The sequence below is a fragment of the Ochotona princeps genome, chromosome 1, assembly GCF_030435755.1.
Source record: "Ochotona princeps isolate mOchPri1 chromosome 1, mOchPri1.hap1, whole genome shotgun sequence".
NCBI classification, from domain to species: Eukaryota; Metazoa; Chordata; class Mammalia; order Lagomorpha; family Ochotonidae; genus Ochotona; species Ochotona princeps.
In genome coordinates, this window is record NC_080832.1 from 163,199,576 (window position 1) to 163,224,049 (window position 24,474).

The 24,474-nt window shown below is 47.4% G+C and overlaps 1 protein-coding gene across 1 annotated transcript in view; it reads right to left on the reverse strand.

The window, feature by feature from the left end:
- GMDS (GDP-mannose 4,6-dehydratase) overlaps positions 1-19,301 on the reverse strand; it is a 560,326-nt gene extending 541,025 nt beyond the window's left edge. The window contains exon 1 of the mRNA XM_004596493.2: positions 19,108-19,301. Within this exon, the coding sequence (XP_004596550.1) occupies positions 19,108-19,212 (105 nt within the window). The 5' untranslated portion in view covers positions 19,213-19,301. The remainder of the gene's footprint in view (positions 1-19,107) is intronic.
- Between the last annotated feature and the right edge of the window lie 5,173 nt (positions 19,302-24,474).

Genomic DNA, 24,474 nt, shown 5'->3' on the forward strand with positions numbered 1-24,474 from the left:
TCAGGGGCAGCAGCAGAGACCAGGGTCTGGGGACACTCCTTCTGGCTGCGGGTACTAAAGAAAGGTGAAGCCTTGCAGCCGACTTCAGTGGTGGCAGGCGGGAGGGTCACCAGCCCGTCAGATGTCGGGGCTAGGACACAGCCCCGTCCCACGTGGCACACTGGGGAACTGAAGGGATCTTCTAAGATCATGACATTCCTGTTTCCTGCTGAAAGCTATTGCACAAGGCATTTTCTTACTTCCGGAAGAGATAAGGTTTCATGACTTCCTGGCACAGATAAGCGGGGTGCAGAGAGATTCAGAGGTTGGAACGCACCATCCACAAGCACTGAGGTCAGCAGTTAAACTAATGGTCACTGGGCTTCCTTCAGGAAGAGGCTTCTTTCCTTTCCAAGACCAGGACTTGGGCATCAGAAACAGACAATTTGCCCAAAACACCCTTGACAAAATACACAGCTATGAATCCAATCGTACTGCAATTAAATAGAAAACAAAACCACCAAGTTACACAGAGCACCTTGTCAAAGCTCCCCGGTGGTTCTGCATGGTGAGAACTAAGCTGTACTGTGGTCGTCCTGCCTTGCGCCTCTGCTGCATAGACCTGGGGGTCTCAGTGCTTCTGGGGCGTTCCCTGCTGCCCTGCTCTTGCAGCCTTCCTGAGCCTCCTCCAGGGACCTCGTTGTGAACAAGCAGCTGCTTTCCTCTTCAGAGCTGTACCATCAGATTAATTCCTGAAGTCTTCCCCAAACCCAAACATCTAACACTCCCCATATCACACAGCAGGCACTGGCAGTTCCGGCACAAGTCCCCCATCAGAATGCCTGGGTCCCCGACCTTGCTCGGGGGTCCTGAGAACAGCCTCCTGTATACCTTGGGAGGCCATGATGGGGCTCAAGTACAAGCTGCTGGGGCTCTTCTACCCACGTGGGAGACCCTGACCCAGACTGACTTGTTGGTTCCCAGCTTCACCCTTAGGCCCACCTCACCCCCTGCAGGCATTTGGGGACTTGAGAACTCTCTCTCTCTCTGTGCCTGCATGTATCTCTCTTAAACACAGATATACATAATTTTACTTAAAAATCATTAGGGGAGATCACAGTGGCTCAACACACTAATCCTCCACCTTCAAGTGCTGCCATCGCTGCCATCCCAGGCACTGATCTGTGTCCTGGCTGCTGCCCTTCTGCTCCAGTGCCCTGCTTATGGTCTGGGAAAGCAGCGGAGGACAGCTCAAGTCCATGGGACAATGCACCCGCGTGGGCGGCCCAGAAGACAGACCTGGTTCCTGGCTTCAGAACAGCTCAGTTCTGGCCATTGCAACCCTTGGGAAGTGAACAGCAGACAGAACACTCCTCTCCCTTTTTCGCTCTCTTTAAATCTCCCTTTCCAATAAAGATAACTAGATCTTTTAGAAATAATTAAAATAAACATGATCTATATTAGTCAGTGTCCTACTTTACACCATACCACAATGCAAATTTTAACTTAGAAAAGTCAAAGGGAAATTTAGATTCCTGTGCTCTCCATACATACATATATTTACATCTATTTCCTGAGATGTATATTTAAAAAGACGAAAACCCAATGCTCCTGAAAGTTAAGTGATCTGCCCTCTTCAAAGAGTTAAATAGTAACTTCATGTTTCCTGGACCCAGCCCTAATCCCAGCATTAACCACTCTGTCCTTTAAAGAGAACCTTCTAAGATTTCTAGCAGGAGTCCCAATCATTTGCCTGCTCTAGATAAAAGAATTCCTTTTAAAACACCCCCTTGTTTTTGGCAATTAAAATCAAAATTTCCATAATAACATCTGGCAACAGTATAAACTTTTGATTACACTTAAATAGGTTAAAACCTATATGTTCAAACATCAGCAAAGATTAAAAGTCAACTCAGTGGGAAGAAAATACTATGTAACTTAAAATAATTCAAAACTTCCTTAATTAGTTGAAATAGCGAAATGGATGGGAGAAACCTTTTTTTTTTTTTTTAAAGCATACAATGTAGCCTATGTAAAAGCTAAAAGTAAAAGAGAAACAAGGACCTCAATACTTGGTCAACTCCTATTTCTCTTTTTCAAGGTTTACATTTAAAAGCAGAAAAGCGAAACTTTGCAGAACCCATTACGCATTTCACTTCCCCTCCAAATAAATCCCCCAGAACCTCCCATCCACGTGAGATGCATTCAACCTGGTTCCTCCTGCATCCCCCTCCCTCTGCAGGCCCAGAGATACACGTGTCAAGACCACTTGGAGTGTCTCAGTCAACGCCATAAAAAGGTGCCACCTCGAAACTTCAACACCTGCCACCACTCAGAAGCTCCCCAAAACCTGATTTCAGTTTCAAGTCACAAAGTTGAAGCTGAAACAACACAGTAACTACAATGCTGCTTGCAAGCACACCCAGAGACCAGGGACAACTGTAGAAACTGGAGCAACTTGGACCCCGCTGGGGGACTCAGACCCCAATATCTTTCTCGAGGATTCTGTGATGTGTGAGCACTGCCTCAGGAGTCTTTCCTGTGTGCCTAAGAAAGTGGATCCAAATGAAATCTCAACCAACTGATTAACGCTAGCCAAGCACTCGTTACGATGCTCAGTATTAGGCACAGAGTCCTCCAGTCAGCTGTGGTTTCTAACACTGTCTACTCCGGCTCATCTGTGCAGGAGCCCCTGCATCCCACCAGGAGTTCAGAAGTACACCCGGCAGGTGCAAGGCATGACAGCCACCCCCCAGGAAACACATACGTGAGTGCTAACACGTAGTGGTTCACAGAGGCTATGGACTACCGCCAAACTTCGGCATATTTTTAAACCATTCTTTGAAAAAAGGAAGGGAAAAAATATTCTATAAAATAGTATCAGGGTAAAAAACATATAATTTAATCATCATTCTTAATCCTGAAAGCACATTTATCTTATATTTTCATGTATAAAAATCTCTTTTTCATTAAACATATGACAACAGGTAGTAACTTGCTCACTAAAAACGGCCAGTCTAATTTTCTAAGTCTAGAGAAAATCTGAAAATCCGGAACTACTGACACTCAGCATTCCTGCTCGTTCAGGCTCCCAACAAGACAGCCGTACTCTCAACTCCCACTGCCACTTCTGAAACATCAAAACACACCACTCTTTACTTCTCAGCACTTAGTAGCCACGAAATTTCCCAAATTCGGTTTGCCATCTGCCTGTCTAGTCCCCATCCACTATCACACATTTTCCCAATTCCCATCACCATTAAGTTAAAATTCTGCCTGGAAAGCCCTAGAAATGGGTGTGCAGTTAGAGGAGTCAGAAAGGAAGCCTGTGGAAACTTCTGTGCAGACACAACTAGGAAGAGCAGACAAAAGCACCCCGTGAAGTGGAGACAGCGCAGAGAGCACCCACAGCGCTGGGCCCCTCTCGGGCCTCTGCGGCCTCACGGTGCCTTCTCTGTCCACCTCCTTCGTCACCACGTTCCTTGCTCCCACTGCCTTTCTCTCTGACTGCAAGGAAGCCCATTCCCCTTCTGTTAGAAAAAAACAAAATTTTCCTGGCTCTAAATGCTTCCAAGTGATAAGGCACTACACCTACAGCACTTCTCAAGCAAACGGGACCGTGATGAACCCTGCAGACATTATCACCATGGTTTGTCCCCATCAACGTTCACACTGAGGCTTAATTCCTTACCATGGTGGCACTGCGAGGTGGGGCGCAGGACAACATTGGGGTTCTGGAGCTGGGAGCCTTGAGGAGACCAATGTGTGAGTCTGGTGGGACGTGCTGTTCAGTGAAAGCAACCCAGCTTCCTCAGCCTTGGGGATCATCTCCCCTCACGAAGCTTTGCCCTTTCTCCTGTCCCATGACAGGAAGGAGCAGCACATTAGATGAAGCTACCTAACCTTGAACTTCTTAGCCTCCAAAACCAAGAGCCAAAATCAACTTCTTTTCCTTATAAATTACCCAGTTTTGGGTGATACAGCAACAGAAAGCAAACTAAATCAGTTATGCTAAGTAAAGCAACCAGATAACCGTTTCCCATCCTCCGTGCCTCGGAAAAAGCCACATAATGTATGATCCATTTTAAATGAAATATTTAGAATAGCACTACTTAGAGACAGAATAGAGTGGTTTCCAGGACTGCTTAATGGGCATGGGGTTGAAACTCGGAGGTGATTTTAAAAAGTCGTGGAACTAATGATGGTTTGCTCAGTTTTTTGTCTTCTCTCCCACCACAAGCCCCACGCATGTTTCCTTCGCTCCCAGCTGTGAGAGGTAAGCTTGCCCTCCAGCTCACTCCCATCATTTCTGTCTGCAAACTCTCCCAGTTGGCAATATCATCTACATGTGCAGGAATCCAACTGTCTGCTCAAGGAAGGCAGCAAGCTTTGGCAAACTTCTTCTGCCAAGAGCCAGAAGGTACACATTTTTGGCTTTGTTAGCCACGTACTCTGTGTCGTAGCTATTCAACTCCATGTGGGAGCAGCCAGAAACAACAAGTAAACCAATAGATCTGGCCATGCTGCAGTGAAACATTATTTACAAAAAACAGACAGCACCTGGACTTGGCTCAAGGGCTACAGTTTTTCAATCCTGCCCAAAGCAGACATGAAGGAGGATACTGAATACTCACAGGCCAGCCTTTTTTTAATGGTAGGTATTTCCTCCAGGATTTTTATGTAAGAGATAACTCCAAACGTCACTCAACAAATGCTTACTGACAGCTCAGCACATTCTGGCATATGCTAGGGACACAGCAGTAAAACACAGGCCTGGTCCTCTTGGACAAAAGTAAACTGAATGTCACTGGTGTCACCGCAGAGAAACAAACTCAGCAAACAAAGTAAAGCCCTTATTTCCTCCCTAATTTCCCCAACCCAACAATCTAATCAGCAGCTCTCACAATCTTTATCTCTTCCTATCATATCTGGCCTTATTCACCAAGGACAATCAAAATAAGACCTCAGGGAAACTTCAAGAAAAGCTAAAAAGACATACCCTCCCTTGAGAGCAGGGCCCATCGGCACACAGGAAACCTCAAAATGAGCAATCTCAAATTTGAGAAGAGTTTAAAACTGTGTGTGATTTTTAAATGAAGCCAGAGAAGGCATTAACCAAACAAGCTGATGGTCCCTCAGGAGTACATACTAACAAGCGACGTTCAATGATCACAAGGTATCCCAGGTAGGACTCCTCCAACTGAGGCCACATGAAGGAGAAGCACTAACCAGGCAGCTTCTCAGGGGCTGGAAGAGCTTTCTTGTGAGCTGAGCCAACTCAGACTATCAGATTCAAAGCATTGTTCCATCAAAGACGAGTCTACTACACTCTCATTCCCACACACACAGCAAGGCATAACACTGATGTGGGAGCAATGCTATTCATCTACTCCACGTGAAGTACCTGGGTGCTTACTAGGTTGGTCTGTAAGCAGAAAAAGGGGACTCGAGACCAAGTTCAAGTTCCCCAGGGAGATGCACGTCACACTAGTGGGTTTCTGCAACAGGGCAACCTCTGTTCAGGAGCAGTTCTCCAGAGATCTGTCCTATCACTGTGTATTATGAGCAGAATGAACAACTTTTGTTCAGTATCACCTCTACAAAAAAAAAAACTCTGCACACAGCCTTTCAAAATAGAGACAGTGGCTCTCCCTCGAGCAGAGGGAGCATCTGCAACCCAGGACGAAGAGGAGAAGGCTGGCTCTCAAAGCCAAGCCTAGGTACATTTACCAGCAACCACCTTAAGCCTCAGGTTTCTCTAACCACAATACCCACCATGGTGCTGCCTTCAGGGGCTCTGGAGAGAAAGGGGGCAAGAGAAAGCCATGCAAATAGACTGTTGCAAACATGGACTTCATGCAGCTTGCTATGCGGTAGCAAAATCCTTTTGTCTAACCTAGGAAGGAGTGTCAAGTCTTTTAGCTGTCATCATGGCAAAACATCAAGCCTCCCATAATTCTCAACACTTAGAATCCCCATGGTCTCTTTCCTTGAACTGGTTCACTCAAATGGGAATAGTCCCTATATGCGTTTTGATTTAGAGGTATCTCTTCTTTTTTTGTAATATTTACTTGATTTCTTGGAAAGTCAGGATAACAGAGGCAGAGAGAGAAGAGGCCTCTTCCAGCCTGTGGTTCACTCCCCAGATGGTTGCAACGCTGAGGCTGGACCAAGCCAAAGTCAGGGGTTTTATCTGGGTCTCCCACATGGGTGGCAGGGGATTAGGCACTCCGGCCCTCTCCCACACTTTTCCAGGCACATGCAAAGTGCAGAGCCAGGACCTGAAGTGGCACTCATATGGGATGCTGGGATGCAGCCATCACCTTCACCCAAAGCACAAGGATCTATGGGTCTCTTGTTATCAAGACCACATTTTGAGGGATGTCATTGCAAGCTGTAATATGCTTACATTTCATCAATACCAACCACCAAAACCACTTTAAGTGTACTCAATGTTTATCAGTATTCACCACCAAAAACAACTTGTTCCTGCATATAACTGCAAATTTCCAATTAATCATTTTTTTTAAAGATTTATTATTATTGGAAAGCCGGATATACAGAGAGGAGGAGAGACAGAGAGGAAGGTCTTCTGTCCGATGTTTCACTCCCCAAGTGAGCCACAACGGGCCGGTGCGCGCCGATCCGATGCCGGGAACCAGGAACCTCTTCCGGGTCCCGCACGCGGGTGCAGGGTCCCAAAGCCCTGGGCCGTCCTCGACTGCTTTCCCAGGCCACAAGCAGGGAGCTGGATGGGAAGTGGAGCTGCCGGGATAAGAACCGGTGCCCATATGGGATCCTGGCGCGTTCAAGGCGAGGACTTCAGCCGCTAGGCCAAGGCGCCGGGCCCTAACTAATCGTTTTTTTAATAAAGGCATAAGGTCCAGCATTTAGCTAAGGAATGACGCCACCCTCACTCCACAGGGGAGGATATCCAGTCCTCAGTCCCGGCTCTCACTCCAGCTGCCTGTCAGGGCAGACTCTGGCAGACAACACAGATGGCACGAGACAGGCTTCCGGCCACCTGCTTGGGAGACCTCAATTATCTTCCAACCCAACTTCAATCTAGCCTACTCCTAGCTTTTCTGGGCATTACCAGAGTAAGCCAGCAAAACGGAGCTCATTCTCTCTCTTCCCATCTCCCATAAATACACAGTTTGAACAAAAGGCAAAGGTATTGCTTAAAAATAAATACCTTCTGTGAAAGGCTACATCAGGGTTAAAGGTTAAATGATTAAATTTCACAAAAACCACTAAAGGAACAAATCAGAGGCTTTCCTACTTTGAATTAAGAAACATTTTGTGTTAAATATGACCAAGCAATTCATTTTACATTTGAATCAAATCCAATGCTTTATATATAATATAAGCAAGCTTTAGAGGTAAATTTTCCAAGCACAGGATAACTGATGAGTACAAGAACGGTCTATAAATACCTTAACTTTTTTTCACCCTTGGAGTTAACATGAAGGTCTAAGATTTAGAGGTAAGTTATTTAAACCCCCAATATGCACAGTCTGAAAGAAACAAGGCAAAAGGGCCCAGTAGCGTGGCCTAGTGGCTAAAGTCCTCGCCTTGAACGCGCCAGGATCCCATATGCGCACCAGTTCTTATCCCGGCAGCTCCACTTCCCATCCAGCTCCCTGCTTGTGGCCTGGGAAAGCAGTCGAGGACGGCCCAGGGCCTTGGGACTTTGCACCAGTGTGGGAGACCTGGAGGAAGTTCGTGGATCCCGACTTTGGATCAGCATAGCACCGGCTGTTGCACTCACTTGGGGAGTGAATCATCGGACAGAAGATCTTCATCTGTCTCTCCTCCTCTCTGTATCTGACTTTCCAATAAAAATAAAATAAATCTTAAAAAAAAAAAAGAAACAAGGCAAAAATCCTTAGGCAAAGAAGGTCACTCTGTATAAAAATCATTAACTATACAATTCGGTTCTATGAAAGTGAACATCAAATAACATCCCAGAAGGCAGTTATTTCAATGGTGATTTTATCTAAACACAAGGGTTACTATTTATGCTAAATTACAGCATTTGGTAGGAAAACTGCTAGCCAGTAACTAGGCCTGGCACACTGCTGCTTCACTGACAAAATTACTGAAAATCCAAGTCGTCTGTTCCCTCTGGGGCCTTCTTTCTGATGCAGCCTCCCTCCAAGCATGCCTCATGTCTTCACTGCACACACACAGCGCCTGGTGGGACCGAGCACCCTCGTTTAATACTGAAAGAATTCTGGACACTCACCCCACAACACTCCCCAAGCTTCTGCTGGCCACCTGCACTCACGCTCCCCATCCACTGTCGGCAGCAGGAACGATCAATTCAAAACCAACATCCGCTGGGCGCTGGCACCATGTCAGCTACCACCGAGCTGAATGTACTGCAGTGTCTCTAAGCCCATGCTTCTCATTTAAAGTCCAAATATCTCTACCATAGGTTTCCGGGTCTGGCATGACCAGCCAAAAAGAAAAATCTGATGTCACTGGACCAGACCTGTAAACCAGATTCATCACAAGATGACAGTTCATCAAACGCTTCTTCACCCAGACAAGGACTCATCTCTAGAAACATGAATATGCTTGTAATCAAAAAACTGGTAAGGCTTCCAACTCAAAGCACAGCTTGTAATATGAGAAAACAAGAATGAAAACAGTAACATCTAACCAGCCGGCCCTGAACACAAATCTGCAAAAGTATGCAGATTTCTTCTGTATTTAAATGAAAAAAGGAGCATACAGGGCGGTCATGAGCAACTCAGTTGCTGCACAATTAGTCCCTTCCACATTTATAATTATAAACATTATAAGAGTTATATTTTAAATATATTAACATGTACAATTTAATATTTATAATTGCGAAGAAATGCCTCACGATGAACCTCGTTAACATTTATAACCAGAAACTTACACACTAAGAAACCTGCAGCTGGGGCTAGCACTGTGAATCGGAGGGTTCACCTTCCCCCTGGGATGCCATGGGTGCCAATTCAAGTCCTGGCTGCTCCGCTCCTAATCAGTTTTCTGCTAATGTGTCTGGGAAAGCAGTAGAAGATGGTCAAATTCTTGGGTCCTGGACCCATCTGAGGGACCCAGATGAAGCTCCTGGCTCCTGGCTTCGAGTTAGCTCAGCCACTGCAGCCACTTTGGGAATGAGCCAGCAGATGGAAGATTTTTCTATCTCCCTCTTTCTGTAACTCTTTCAAATAAATAAATCTTTTTTAAGAAAGAAAGAAAACAAGTAATGTGTTGAAGCAATTTTAGAAAATTTTTAAGGACAAATCTCAATATAATAATTCATTTATTATTTTCGTAGTAATAGTAGTACCTAATTGCTTATTCCCCACGAAACAATCAGCTCCTTGGAGGCAAAACTCACATCTTATTCTTTGCTGTAGGAATACAAACATCCACTGAGTGAATAAAATGCCAACTACATCAATGCTAGGCTTAAAATGCAAATACATATATGTATATGTATGTGTATATACACAGATATAAAACATATACATGTATATATAATATTTCTATCCAAAAAACTCACCAAGAAACAAGGCCCTTCCTCACTGAACCCTATCATTCATCTAGAACGGCAGACAGTTCACATTGCCCATTCCAACCTTACAAGCAAGGTGTGACAAAACACAACTCACGTGTGACGTTCTCCTTAGCTTACACAATTCTAAATTCAGTAACGAGTCATTGTCTCATCTAATACAAAACTGTGCTACGGACTTATCTGTGAAAAGGACATTGCACGATTCCACTGCTTTAATATAGAGACATGTCTATAATTCTCTGTTTTATCCATAAGTAGAGTTCAGCACGCCATCCTGGGGTCACAGTGCCAGAGGCTCTGAACAGACACAAGAAATCAGCAGATGACCCTTCACCTGAGAAATGATACAACTCATTGGTGTTCAAATCCAGCCTCTGCTCAGCCCAAAGCACTTTCAATAAATAACATGTAATGTGAAGACACAAAAGCTGTTGATCCAAGTAGGACAATACTCAAGACCTCTTTCTCTCATTACGCCAAACCTTTCATCTCAGGACCTCAAATCCCAGCAAGGAAGATTTAGAGTGAAAGTCACCGTTCGCAATCCTCTTAGAGAGATAAGGCTGGCTCTGACACGGGCTGTGCAGCCGAGCCTGTGAGACTCGGCGGGTATTCACCTGTTGGCCTCCCCATACTGTACAGCCCTCAGGGCAGGGTCCAAACAGTACATAACTTTCTGCTCCTAGACTGTTCATGCAGAGCAGGGCTAAGCAACGTATCTCTTAACACCCAACTTCCTTTCCTAGAACTCAGAAATTATTCTCTTTTATCATTTTGCTATCACTGAGGAGGGAGATCTATTCCAGTAACAGCTGGAGCAACAGCCCCAATTATGTGGCATACTATGTCCTCTATTGGGCAAGACCTACTCTTGCAACGTGGCATAGGGTAAGCAGGCAGCTGGGCACCAATCCAAGCGCATGCCGGCCTTGGGACCCAACTCATTCACTCCAATACCATGAGGAAAGAATCCAGTCTTCTCTAATTTTTTTAAGATTTATTTATTTTTAAAGTCAGATTTACACAAAGGAGGAGAGACAAAAAGATCTTCCATCCGCTGGGTCTCTCCCCTAGTGGCCACAACAGCCAGAGCTGAGCTGATCTGAAACCAGGAGCTAGGAGCTTCTTTCTATGTGGGTCTCCCACGTGGGTGTGGGTTCCCAACACTTTGGGCCATCCTCTACTGGTTTCCCAGGCCACAGGCAGGGAGGTGGATGGGAAGTGGAGCAGCTGGGACACAAATTGACACCCATGCGAGACAAGGGATCCTGGTGCATGCAAAGCAAGGATTTAGTCACTAGGCTATTGTGCCAGGCCCAGAATCCAGTCTTACAAGCTGAATTATCATCAACATGGGCACTCCAATGAATCAGCTAAAGATCAATCGGAAAACACTTGCAGTAAATGACACAACAACCAAAAAAATGGGAGGGGAGGTGGGAGGTATAAAGTAGTAACTGATATAAGCTTATTTCATAACTAAACTTGCCTTTCCAGCACTGTAAAATTTCTGGAAATGCTTTTAAAAAAATTTTTTTTGGGTTTGGTTATGTGATTTATCTGTCTTTACAGCCGATTTGTTGATAAAGATTTCAAAACTTAACCTAAAACAAATGACTGAGATTGATATCTGAAATCTGCTCTATAAACGATGACGTAGTGGCCTTCACAATCAAACTTGACCTCGTGTTCCCAGGTAACAAGAAACCTTCTCAAGGGTATGTTCTGCTGTTTGAGCGGCAACTGGCACAAAGTCAACCCGCGGTAAATACGGTACTGACAGACACCGTCTTCATCACGACCACAGCAGTATCACAAGGTGGTAATTTTGATCTGTTTTGTTCACTGCTGTATCTCCAATGGCTGGCACACAGTGTATACTCGAACATCAGCCATGATTACTGTCACCTTTACTGTTTTACACAAGGTAATTTGCACCAAAACGTGGTGTCCTCTGGGAGAAAACACAAGTGTAAACATGGCAGAAATAACACCAAGGTGCTGCAGTGTTTATGTCATTATTCAAGACACCTGCTTCCTGCGATCACCGGGCCTGGATACAGACCCAGCTTCTGCACTTCCCATCCAACTTCCTGCTAAGGCCAGCGAGGCAGCAGCTGATGGGTTAGACGCCTCTGTCCCCATTACCCACACAGGGAACGCACATCAACCTCCAGGCTGCTTATTTCAGTCTAGCCCTGGCCCTGGCTGCTGCAGGCAGAGTGAAAAATTGGATGCACAATCGGTGACTTAGCCTTTCAAATAAAATGAAAATAAACGTAAATGTAAAATAACAACAACTAGGGCATAGCAGGTAATGCCGCTGCCTGTGAGGCACTGGCTGCTCTACTCCTGACCCACCTTCCTGATAAGGTGCCTGGGAAAGCAGCAGAGAATGGGCCAAGCGCTTGGGCCCCTGCAGCTGCATGCGAGGCTCAGAGAAAGCTCTCAGCTCCTAGCTTCAGACAGGCCCAGCCCTGGTTGTTGCAGGCATTTGGGTAGTGAGCCAGCAAATGGAAGACATCTTTCTCTCCGTCTCATTCTCTCTATAACTCTGCCTTGCAGAGAAGGAAAACAGATTTTAAGCACAAAAAAAAAAAAAAAAAAAAAAAAAAAAGAATTATACTCCAGGCCTCCAACAGTCCCTGAGGGTCACAGGAACTGGCTTGTTGTTATGGACCTCCAGCAAACCCCAGGGATTTATGGGCAGGGAAAGGGGTTTGCCTCTAATCTTTGCTTTCCCTTACCCTCGGGGCTTAAAGGAGAACTGAGGAAAATACTAGGGAGTCACCAGGCCTCAGGGACTACAGCACTCCACACCTCTGAACCACTACTTTTCCACAGTTCGACCAAAGATGCTGACCATGTTACCACCACCCGATGGGCGTGGCAAAGCACCTTGCAAACAGATCTTCCTCTCTGTCTCTCCTCCTCTCTGTATATCTGGTTTTCCAATAAAAATTTTAAAAAAAGAGGTGAAGAAATATAAGAATAGTACTCCCTGACAATCATTTTCAAACATTATACATTCTTAAATGTACAATGTACATTTTAAATTCATTATAAATTCTTAAATGAAGAGGACAAGGGCCATGCTGTGTCTGATCGAGCCCCCTGCTAATTTCCCCGGGAACTCAGCAGAGGAGGGCAGTGGTGCCCGGGCCCTACACCCAAGTGGGAGACCCAGAAGATGTTGCTACTCCTGGTTTAGCCTGGCCCAGCCCCAGCCATCGTGGCCATTTTGGGGAGTGAACCAGTGGATAGAAAGCTTTGTATCTCACCCTTTTTCTGTCTTTGCACTAAATAAATATAAAAATGAATAAATAAATAAAAGAAGGAAGATGAAGCCCACGTAAGTCGTACGAATTTAATCAATCAGGCTGTTGAGTTTACATGTATCCCTTAGTCCAAAGTGCTTTACAGCAGCCACAATATGCTCAGAAGAAACTGATAGAATTAGTGAGAGAAGAGGGGGAAGCCATGAAAAAGTCTAGAAACTGAGCTTGACACGTCATAGGCCCCAGCACCTTTATCTATTTCAGACCCATCTACGTTTTCTTGTACAACTTGCAGACAAACTACACCTTCTAGACAATGGCCGGTTAGTCCACTCTCACAGACCCACTCTCACATCCATGCCTCACAGCACGGAACTCGGACCCTTGGCACCTGTTTCTTTGCCTGACCAGACCTAAATCCCACTTCCCTAGGAAAATCTAGGCTCCGAGCAGGTGGGAAGAGCCTCACCATGTCAACCACACCTGATATAAACACCTGTATTCACCCTGCCACCAAACACACACACCTGGTGTTCAGAGCATAAGGCTCTCCGAAAGCACAGCACAACACTGCGAGTGAGCCCCGACGTTACACTTTCCTGGTGGAGACCAGCTTACATGACCGACAACACAAGGGAAAACCTCTTCACTCTAACCACTCAGTTCTCCAACGCTGCTTTGTAAGCGTAATTCGACCTCTCATCACAGTTAGAAAATGAGTATCACAGGACAACAGTTCTCTTCTCTTAACAAGTACTAGCAAATACACTTTTTGTGCAGTGTTGTTCCAAGTTTCAAGTTAAAAGGTAAAAGCCCTGTGCGAGCTTACGCTCCTCCTGCCTACCGACTGGGTGTGCACAGAGGAAGCTGAATGCTGTGTCCTCAGCTTTGGTTCCTGGCAGACCACCTCCACCTCTCTCCCGTCCACACGACTCGCTCCACAGTGGCTCCATTATTTTCAGATGATTATCCAGCGTTGTGTATTTACTGAAACCACTTTTTGGAAATGACACAAATAATTTTTAGAAATTAACTTTCCTCCCACTTTTACACCAGACTTGATTCTATGGTTCCTGATAACTTGCCCCTCTCTAAACCCATGCTCACGCAGTACAGTGTATTGTAGCACTCAACGACTTCTCCCAGAGCTGCGTGAAGCACTCCCCTGGTCCCTACATCACCGCACAATACTGATTTTTCCTGTTCCTCATAGCCTGTAAGATGCTGGAGGCTACAGCATGCTTCCCTTCTCCTCAGCTCGCCAGCGGCATCAAAACTGCCTGCACCCTGCACACAGAGCGAAGATGTGCTCTGTGAATAGAAAAACAGCTCAGCATTTTCTAAGTCCTCTATTTGAAGCCACGTGGGACGTAACAGACTGCAAATGGGCTATCTTCAAGGCAGTCTAATCTGAAAGAAGGAAGAGACGTAAATCGCAGATACAAGCAAGAGAGACTGTATATACACAAATATGAAGGAAATCCCTGCAGAGGCCGCCTCTGGCAGGCTTCACCTAAAAACACTGAGGCATTCAGTCAAGATAAAGGAGTCAGTCCTGTCCATTCGGCTACAAATACTGACTGCAAAGTCACAAGACCACAGCACTCAAAGAACAGCAAGAACATCTCCGTGGGTACAGCAAACAGCCATAACCATTTAACAATGGAGGCGAGCTATGGGGTGGCTGGCTGAGGGCCTGGAAACAGTGCAAACTCACAGCCAAGGTTTGCTTAAAAGCAACTCAAGAAGGCAAACCTTTGGAAAAGAATTCACAAATATTTGTCAAAAATGGGTAGGAGAGGGCCCGGCACAGTAACCTAGTGGCTAAAGTCCTCACCTTGCATGCCCACGATCCCATATGGACGCTAGTTGCAGTCCCAATGGCCCTGCTTCCCTTCCAGCTCCCTGCTTATGGCCTGGGAAAGCAGCTGGGCATGGCCCAAAGCCTTGGGACTCTGCACCCAGCTGGGAGAACTGGAAAAGGCTCCTGGCTCCTGGCTTCAGATCATCTCAGCTCCAGTCATTGCGGTCACTTGGGGAGTGAATCAACAGATGGAAGAGCTTCCTCTCTGTCACTGCTCCTCTCTAAATATCTGACTTTGCAATAAAAATAAATAAATCTTTTTAAGAAAAATGGATAGAAGAGGGGCAGACACTTGGTGCGGCAGGTCAGATGCCCCTAACATAAGTACATCCCGCACTAGAGTCCATACTGTGTCCAAAACCAGCACTGGCTTCTGCAAACATCACTCTGACAAGCAACAGGTGATGGCTCAGCACTCGGGTCCCTGCCATACATGAGGAAACCTGCTCTGAGTTCCAGGCTCCAGGCTTCCCCCTGAACTATCAAAGGGAAAATCTTCATGTCTCTCTCTACTTATCAAATAAAATGAAAATACATACACATTTAAAAGAGTGTATAGAAACAGGAGTAGGTGTTTCGCACAGTGAGTGGTTAAGGTGTCCCTGTGGAGCCCCATACCCCACACGGCAGTGTCCACGGTCAAGTCCTACCTCTGCTGTCCACTCCAGCTTCCTGCCAGCATGGCCCTGAGAGGCAGCAGGTGACTCAGTGACCTGTTCCCTGCCACCCACAGGGGAGAACCGCATTGAGCTCCTGGCTCCTCGGCTTGACCTGGCCCAGCCCTGACTATTCTAACTACCTGGGAAGTGAACCAAGGAATGGGAGTTCATTCTCTGTGTCTGCCTTCCAAATAAAACAAATCAACATTTCTTTTTTGAAAAAGGTGAGGAGGGAGGGAAGTTAGAATAAGTAGCTGAAGAGTATATACTTCAAAATGTATGTATGTGAATATATACTTCAAAGAGGTATAAATAGTATAACTTCAAAAAGCTCATGCATATTGTTTTTAAAAAATGCATGGATTTTTTGAAGATGTATTTTATTTTTATTAGAAAGTCAGATATATATTGAGGAGGAGAGAGAGAGAGGTAGATCTTCTGTCTGCTGATTCACTCCCCAAGGGACCGCAATGGCTGAAGCTGCACCGATTCAAAGCCAGGAGCCTCTTCCTGGTCTCCCATGCAGCTGCAGGGTCCCAAGGCTTTGGGCCGTCCTCTACTGCTTCCCCAGATCACAAGCAGGGAGCTGGATGGGAAGCAGGGCTGCGAGCATCAGAATCGACACCCATATGGGATCCCAGTGCATGCAAGGTGAGGACTTTCGCCATTAACCTACTGTGCCAGGCCCCTATTCCAGGATTCTTTTTTTTTTTTTTTGTACAATTCATTCATTTCTATTGGAAAGGCAGTTTTACAGAGAAAGATCTTCCATCTGCTTAAATGGCCACAACAGCTGGAGGTAGTCCGGTACGAAGCAAAGAGCCAGGAGCCTTTTCCAGGTCTCCCACGCACGCAAAGGTCCCAAGGACTTGGGCCATCCACTGCTTTATTCCCAGCTCATAAGCAGCGAGCCGAGTGGGAAGTGCAGCCAGGACATGAACTGGTGTTACATGGAATGCCACCACTTGCACGTGGAGTGCCTGTTGTGCAATGGCACTGGCCCCTGGATTTTCACTTTTTTTTTTTTGCACCTTTCAATTCCATTATTCTATGACCTCTTTGAAACATTCTTATATACTGCAGAAGCATAAAAAGACACCTTGGCTGCCTACATTAGTTTTTTTTTTAAGATTTTTTTTTAAATTTATTGAAAAGCTAGATTTACAGAGAGAAGAAACAGAGAAAAAGATCCTCTGTCCTCTGGTTCACTCCCCAAGTGGCCGAACGGCTGGAGCTGAGCCAATCTAAAGCCGGGGGTCTCTTCTGGGTCTCCCACGTGGGTGCAGGGTCCCAAGGCTTTGGACCATCCTCTACCACCTTCCCAGGCCGCAAGCAGGCAGGGAGCTGGATGGGAAGTGGGGCAGCTGGAATATAACCCAGTGCCCATATGGGATCCTAGCATGTGAAAGGTGAGCAGTCAACCACTGAGTCACCATGCTGTGTGCCCTGCACTACTTCCAAGTGAAAATCTGGGATTACCCATTTCGCCATGCTGATGCATTTGCCACGACAGCCCTCAATGCCCGAGCAGTGAGCCTCGCTTCAGAGAGCTCTCTCAGAACTTAAAGCATGTGACTTGCTAGTGACAGAGTGATAGTGGTTTGGAGTAACTCCTCTGGAGTCTGACTCCTGAGTTCACACCTCAGCTGTGGAGAACATGTGAGCTGAAAGAACAAGCTGAGCCTGCCTCAGCTGGGTGTAAAACAGGGATACAAGATGCACCTGCCTCGTAGAGAGAGCTACAGATAAACGCCCAGCCAAGTGAGCAGTTCGGTCAGTTCTCAGCAGCCGTATCAAGAAAATGTACAATAAAGAGTCCGTCCTTGTGTTAGTCACAAGCCTCCAGAGATGTGGGTACCCTGGGCGGGCATCATGTCCTAGAAGAGAAACAAAAAACACAGAACAGAGTGAATCCACCAGCAGACGTCAGCAGCACGACCGCAACCAGGGCCAAAGCGCTGCAACCAAGTTAGGAACACTGAGGCAGAGCCCAGAGAAGGCCTGCCAGCCAAGCAGGTGCTTAAATAAAGCGGGAAGCTAAAGAAGCCTGTAGCAGGCTTCACGCACAGACCCTGTGACAGCCTACCAGCAGATGACACGCAGGGACTCCACACCCGAGTGGCCATCCAGTACCAACCAGATTTACTGCTCTCAGAGGCCAACGAAGGTGGGATTTCTAATTTGCACTGGTTCATAGTCGGAGTGGTGTAAGTCATACCAATACAACCCATCAGCATCTTCACAAATTTCTTTTACAAAAATAGGCTTTCCAGAGATTATGTAAACGTGGTACACATGCGAGTTTCAGATCAAATCTGAGAAACTAGGGAAAAGACTCATCTGCATTAAGGTCCCCAGCATTAAAAAACAAAAAAAGACAATATGTAGGCCCCAATCAAAGAGTGACAGAGGGAGAGAAGGAATCTTCCACCCACGGGTTCCCTCCCCAAACGGTTCCAACAGCCACAGCTCAACCAAGCCAAAGTCAAGAGCCGCCAGGAAATCCATTCCGGTCTCCCCCGCGGGTGGTGGGGCCATAAAGCATTGCCTTCCCAGGGCCATCAGCAGGAACTCGGGCGGGAAGCAGAGTAGGGGGCTGTCCTTAGCACCCTGAGAGGGGACGCTGGCATCACAGAAGATTAGTTCACTAAGCTACCACGCTGGCCACCGTGCCCTGCCTCAACTGGCTGAACTTCAGGGGTCTCACACCGGAGATCCTGGCCCTACCCACCTCCTGGAAGTGTTCAAACGCTTGTCAACGCAAAGGACCTCACGCAAAGCAAAGATGCAGGAGAACCCAAAAACTGAGGCGGTACCCAGTAGTGGAAACTGCACCTACCCTGCTGTGAACGGGTCTGACCACTAGGCAGCTTCCGGGCAGTGTTTCAATCCCACCCAGATACTTCCTAGCTCTCTGTCAGGCCAATCAAATCCCAGGGCTTCAAGTCCACATCTATAACGCAGGGACTAAAAGTACAGCCTTGGGGAGTTTGTTGCCACAACAAATGAGTTAACAGTAATCAACTGAGTAGAATTGCTAAGTACAATGTATATGAGGTGTGATTCTCATCTCGCGTCCTGTACTGGCCACCACCAGGGCCTACCTGTCGCAAGTGATAACTGTCACAAACCAGGCAGGGCCAGCCCACCGCACAGTGTTCCCACCAACAGGACAGCCCCACCTGAGGATCTCCTCAACCATGGCCTTTCTTTGGAAATGGAACCCCAGCCTCCACAGGTCCAGTCTGTCCCACACACCTCAAAAAGCACGAACGTCAATCTCAGAAGCTCGCATGACTGAAGGGCTTTGCTTGCAACTTCTCCTAGCCTGCGACTCCACAGCACTGCTCTATTTATTTACTAATTATTTATTAAATCTGGAAATTTCCGGGGGGGGGGGGAAGCCCAAAGAGCCAGGGAGACCCTTACCTACTTTCTAAGCCCGCTCAAGGTTAGCAACCCTCAGGCGGAAACGTCTGCAAAGAACGATATTCCGAGAGCATTCATGCATTCATTCCCGGCGTGGGTCACCTGGCGCACAGGTGCGAGGGGCGGGGGCACGCGGGGTGCAAGGACCGCATCCCGAGCGCTCTCCAGCCCAGAGGCGCGCCAGAGCCACGCGCTCGGAGCCCTCCTCCACGCAGCCCACACCCCCAGCACACTCTGGGCCCGCCCTCCCCGCGGCGGACACCTTCCGGGACGGCCAGAGGGGGGCTGTTCCTGGCGCCCTGGCGCGCGCCCGGCCGCCTCCCCCGCCGGCGCACTCACCTGGCCGGTGATGCCCGTGATGAGCGCCACCTTCCTAGACTTGGCCATGCCGCCATCCCCGGAGCCCCGCGGGCTGGGGCAGCAAGCCGGCTGCGCGTGTGCCATGGAGCGGCGGGCGGCCCGGTGCGGCCGAGCGCGAGGCGGGGCGAGTCGACTGGAGCGCGCGCGGCCCGTGCCGGCCGGGAGCGTGGGAGGCGGGAATGCCGGCGCAGAGCTGCAGGAGCGGGAGCACGCCGCGCGGCCCGCAGCCACAGTCTGACAGGGACGCCCTGGAGGCCGGGCCGCGAGGGCCTGGCGGGCGCCGCGTCATCCGCGTCAGCCGGCGACGCCACGGCGGCAGGCCTCGCCCCCTCGCCGCCGGCCGCCTCGCCACGCCCCGCCGCCGGCCGCGCGGGAAGGGCCGGCCCACCGGGGCCCGGGAGGACGCTGGGGTCGGCGCCTGGGCGAGCCTGAGGGAGGAAGGGGCCTGTCGGCGGCGGCGGCAACCCCGAATCCACCTCCTCCAGGGGCTTCCAGGGCCCCCCGAGGATGCTGAGAGGAGCCGCAGAGGACCTCCCCGGGAGGCTGAGTGCCACACCCAGGCGAGGAGGACTGACTGATGACTGGCTAGGCTGAGGAGTCTTGAAGACCACCAGTCCTACAAGGCCTCTCAGTGGGGTCACAGACGTGGGGAGGGACTCTCCTCACCCCTTGGGCTGGCCGCCTTCTGCCACTTGCCCATTTCCTCAGGCACTAGCTGCGGTTCCAGACAAGCCTGGCCCGGGAAGGGCCTCCCGCCCCCCTACCCACGTTGTTCTTCGAAGACTTAAAGTGCCGACTTTCAAAGAATAACTCAAAGTGTGGCACCTGCGTCTAATTAAACGTGGCTTTCGTTTCGGCAGCTGCACCTGGGGCAGGGAAAGGGGTAGAGGAGGCTAGCAGGTGTGTGGAAGTCAACGAAGGAAGATCAACCTTGTGAATACTGGAACATCTTTAAGGTCAGACAGGCTGTGGAAGGTTGAACAATGGAGAATGGTTCTCTAGAAAACTTCCCTGAAGACAGTTCACTGGGTTGCCAGGGCTGCCACGGTGAGATACCACGGGAAAGGTGACTGAACCACAGCGTCTCAGAGGCTGCAGAATAAGGGCCTGTCGACAGCGTTCAGCGCCCCCAGGATGCTCTCCTTATCCCTAAACATTGACCTTCTTGTTGAGGTCACCTCTTCCGTCTGTGTGTGTGACCGTGCCCAAGCTTCCCGTTGCAAAGGTCTCTATGCTCCAACGAGCACGTTTTCACTGAATTACCTCTTTCAAAAGCCTGTCTCCAAGTACCAAGCACACTCACATTTTGAACTACCCAGACTGACATCATGTGAATGACAGCCAACAGCTAGGAGGAAAATGAGTTTTCTTGCTTGCTTCTTGGACAAAGCTAGGTTAGTTGTGGGAGTGCTTGTTGTTTTTGCCAGTGGTATTCAGGCCAGCTAACAAGATTAGGTTAACTGGAAGAAAAACCACAGACTGCTAGTAGAAGGTTCAAAGGGCCATGGGCCTCACTGTTTCACTCTGGTATGGTGGTTCCTAAATGTGGGGTGAGTGATTTAGCACCCCAAGGGACAGACACATTGGTTGTTATAGTTGGAGTTTTGCTAGGCTAGATTTGTGGCTCAGTGTCCAACAAAGCACCAAATAGCCTGCCTCAACAAATAATGGTCTAGGCCAAAATGTCAGAAGTATTAAGACTTTAAAAAAATAAAAAATTGTTCCAGGGCCCAGTACAATAGCCTAGTGGCTAAAATCCTCACCATGCATGCTGGGATCCCATATGGGCACTAGTTCGTATCCCTACAGTTCTATCAACCATCCAGCTCCCCGATTGTGGTCTGGGAAAGCAGTTGAGGATGGCCCAAAGCCTTGTGATCCTGCAACCATGTGAGAGACCCAGAAGAAACTCCTGACTGCCAGCTTCAGATTGGCTCAGCTCTGGCCTTTGTGGCTCCTTGGGAAGTAAGCCAGTGAATGGAAGATCTTTCTCCTGTTTCTCTCTGTAAGTCTGCTTTTCAGGAAAATAAATAAATCTTTAAACAAAAATTGGTAGCAAGGGGCCAGCTCTATAGTACAGTGGGTTGAACCGCTGCTTCTAACACTGGCATCCCATACGAGTGCCTTTCTGTGCCCAGGCTGTTCTAATTCTGGTCCAGGTCTCTGCTAACGTGCCTTAGGAAGCAGCAAAGAAGGCCTGGGACTTGGGCCCTTGCCACCCAAATGGGAGACCGGGATGGATGTCCAGGCTTGTTGCTTGGCCCTGGCCCAGCCTTAGCCGTTGAGGCCACCTGGGAAGTGAAGCAGCAGATGAAAGATCTGTCTCCCTCTCTCTGCGACTCTGTCTTTCAAATAATCTCTTTTAAAAATGGTATAAGTGCATGACTTAAGGGAAAAATACTCTGCATGTTCTAATATTCAGCAAAATCATGGTGTGTTTTAAAGGAAGCAGATAAATGCTGTTGCTGATTGGATGCTTTTCTACCCTACCCGCAAATATTGCTAAGCTCCAAATCATGTTTGAACTCCATGCCGAAGGCTCAACAAAAGAGGAGAGAGCGTTCTCGGGAGCCACAGTGTGAGGTGATGTGATGGTTCACCACTTTATGGCTTTGCTAGCATTTTCATTGTAACGTGATACCAAGCAGGGAGACCAGAGGAAGCCACCAAATCCATGTTCTCTAGTTGGATAGAGGCCAGATGCTCTGTACAGTGCTTTCATGTTACACAACTTTGAGCACATCCTTATCTCTCATCTCTTACCACGGAGTCGAAACCAAGTATTGAGGAGCAATGCCCTGTGGCCCCCTCAAAGCTGTCTCCTTTCTCTGCAGATTGGAAAAACATTGACAATGATTAGCATGGATTGCCAAAGCATATAAGATGTGCCAGGCATGTGTCATGTCTCCATCAAGTCTACAGTGTCAATCTGATAATGATTGTGTGTCATAGATTCATAAATCGAGGATCAAGAAGATGAATCAACACACAGTGTCACATGCCTAGTGGTTAGTTATAGTAGATATTATGGTTGACTTTCTCATGCTCCAAGCCATATGCTATTTGGAAAAATTACAATGCCAAGGCCCACATCTCCCAGATCATTTTGCATCTAACACATTGAAAGCAAACTGAGTTCTATCAATCCCAATATGTTCCTGCTGTCTCTCAGGTGACAGTGAAACAGAAGTAAGCTTTCTGCTCATTTCACTGAAGTGAGAGTTTGTGGCAGCCAGCCTGCTAGTGGGGTTCTCATTACCAGTCTCATGGCTGTGAGAGCCAGAAGGGGCAGTAGCAATGTAGCCACAGCAACTGCAGGAGTAGTTTCCTGAATTCTTATCTGCAGCTACTGTGGCTACCCTTGACATCAGCTCCTGGTGATGGGCCTCTGACTCCAGTCCCTACCATACTTGTAAACATGATTTTTTTTTCTTATTAGATTGAAAGTGGAGAAGCCAGAATACAACCCAGTGCCCATATGGGATGCTAGCAGCTATAAGGCAGAGGATTAGCCAGTTCAGGTATCACACAAGTCCCATAAACATTTTTTTTAAGATTTCTTTATTTTTATTGGAAAGAAAGAATTATAGAGAAGGAGAGACAGAGATAAAGATCTTTCATCCACTGGTTCGTTCTCCAACTGGCCACAATGGCCAGAGCTGAGCTCATCCAAAGCCAGCAGCCAGGAACTTCTTCTAGGTCTCCCATGCGGGTGCAGGGACCCAAGGCTTTGGTCATCCTCTACTGCTTTCCCAGATCATAAGCAGGGAGCTGGAAGTGGGGCCACTGGAATATAAACTGGCAGCTATATTGGATCCCGGTGCATGCAAGGTGAGGACTTAGACACTCAGCTATTGTGCCAGCCCCCGTAACAATTTTTAGTTGGTGTTTTTACACTCCAGTGATTTGTAAGAACACAGTGATGTGAGCACATCTCCAAGAACTGTAGCACAATACAAGAACAGAAGTTGCTACAGTTACATCTTCCAAGTTTTTGTACTCAGTTGTGCATGCATGTGTGTATTCAGATCTACAAGGTCTTTTGCAAGTGTGCTTTTGTACATTCGGCACAGTTGAGTTATGGAAGGGTCTAACATCGTCACAATGTCTTCTATCATTCCTTATAAGCTCATAGTCATTCTCCCACCAAATCCCCGATCCCTGAAAGTCACCATTCTATTTTCTGTTTCTGCAGTTTTGAAATTCCAAGAGCATTATAAATGGAACTATGCAGTTTTAAATTTGGGTGACTGGCTTTTTTCACTCAGACTAATTTTCCTTGAGATTTGTGGGGGTAATTCACTCATCTTTATTGGTGACTATGGTATTCTGTGGTGTGGATGTACTATATATGGTTTGTTAAACCATTCACCCATTGCAGGATATCAGTGCTATTGCCAGTCCAGTGCTGTGCTGAACAAAGCTACTAGGAACATTCATGTACATGTTTTGTGTGCGTGAACCTAAGTTTTCCTTCAACCCAAGAGTGCAGTCTCTAGGTCCTGGGTAATTATATGCGTAGTCTTCATTAAAAACCACCCATGTATTTTCTTGCAGGATTTGCAAGCAGAATATCCCTTTCTGCCGGAAATCCCTGTTCTGATTTCTGCACCCAACTATAACCTTGACTGACACGAGTACACAGGCAAGACTGGCACTGCGGACTCAGTGCTGCTCATCAAAGCAGAAGGACCCAGGAGAGGAGGACAGGACTGTGTGAGCAGGACTGACAGAAAGCTGGCCCAGTAGACCACCACCACGGCAATGGAGACCACTTCCTTCTTCCTTTCCCTTCACTTCAGGATATGGACCCATTTTCCAGCTGAGGAAGTAATCAGGATAGAAGCATGAGATTTTGAAATAAAATCCTAGGGAAAACTAACTTGGATGTGGAGCCGCCTGCATCCTAGTTTTCCACTGTCTTAGAACTGACCGCACAAGCAGTAGAATTGTTTGAAAAACAGAATGGAAAGCCAGTGAGGTAGTTCCAAAGTTGCTGGGAAATTCCTGAAATTTGTCATCTCCACTTTGGAATATCCATAAAGTTAGTGGGTGATATATTTAGGAAAGAAAAGGAAGCCTTGAGCAGAGTTAAAATCATTTAATTCTCTCATATGTTCTCTCACGTCATTTTCCAACAGCTCTCTGCTTGAGGAGTTGGAGTGCGACAAGCCTGAGTTGTGTGCCCCACAGAAAGGCATGTGCACACGCCTGAAGTCACTTAGTCCCAGCTCCCTGGATTTTTAACTGTTCATTATTGAACCAAGGATCTCAAGCTGGAAAAACTATCCATTGGCAAAGTTTTCCACTCTAACAATCTTGATTTCCAAAAGCACACGAACCCAG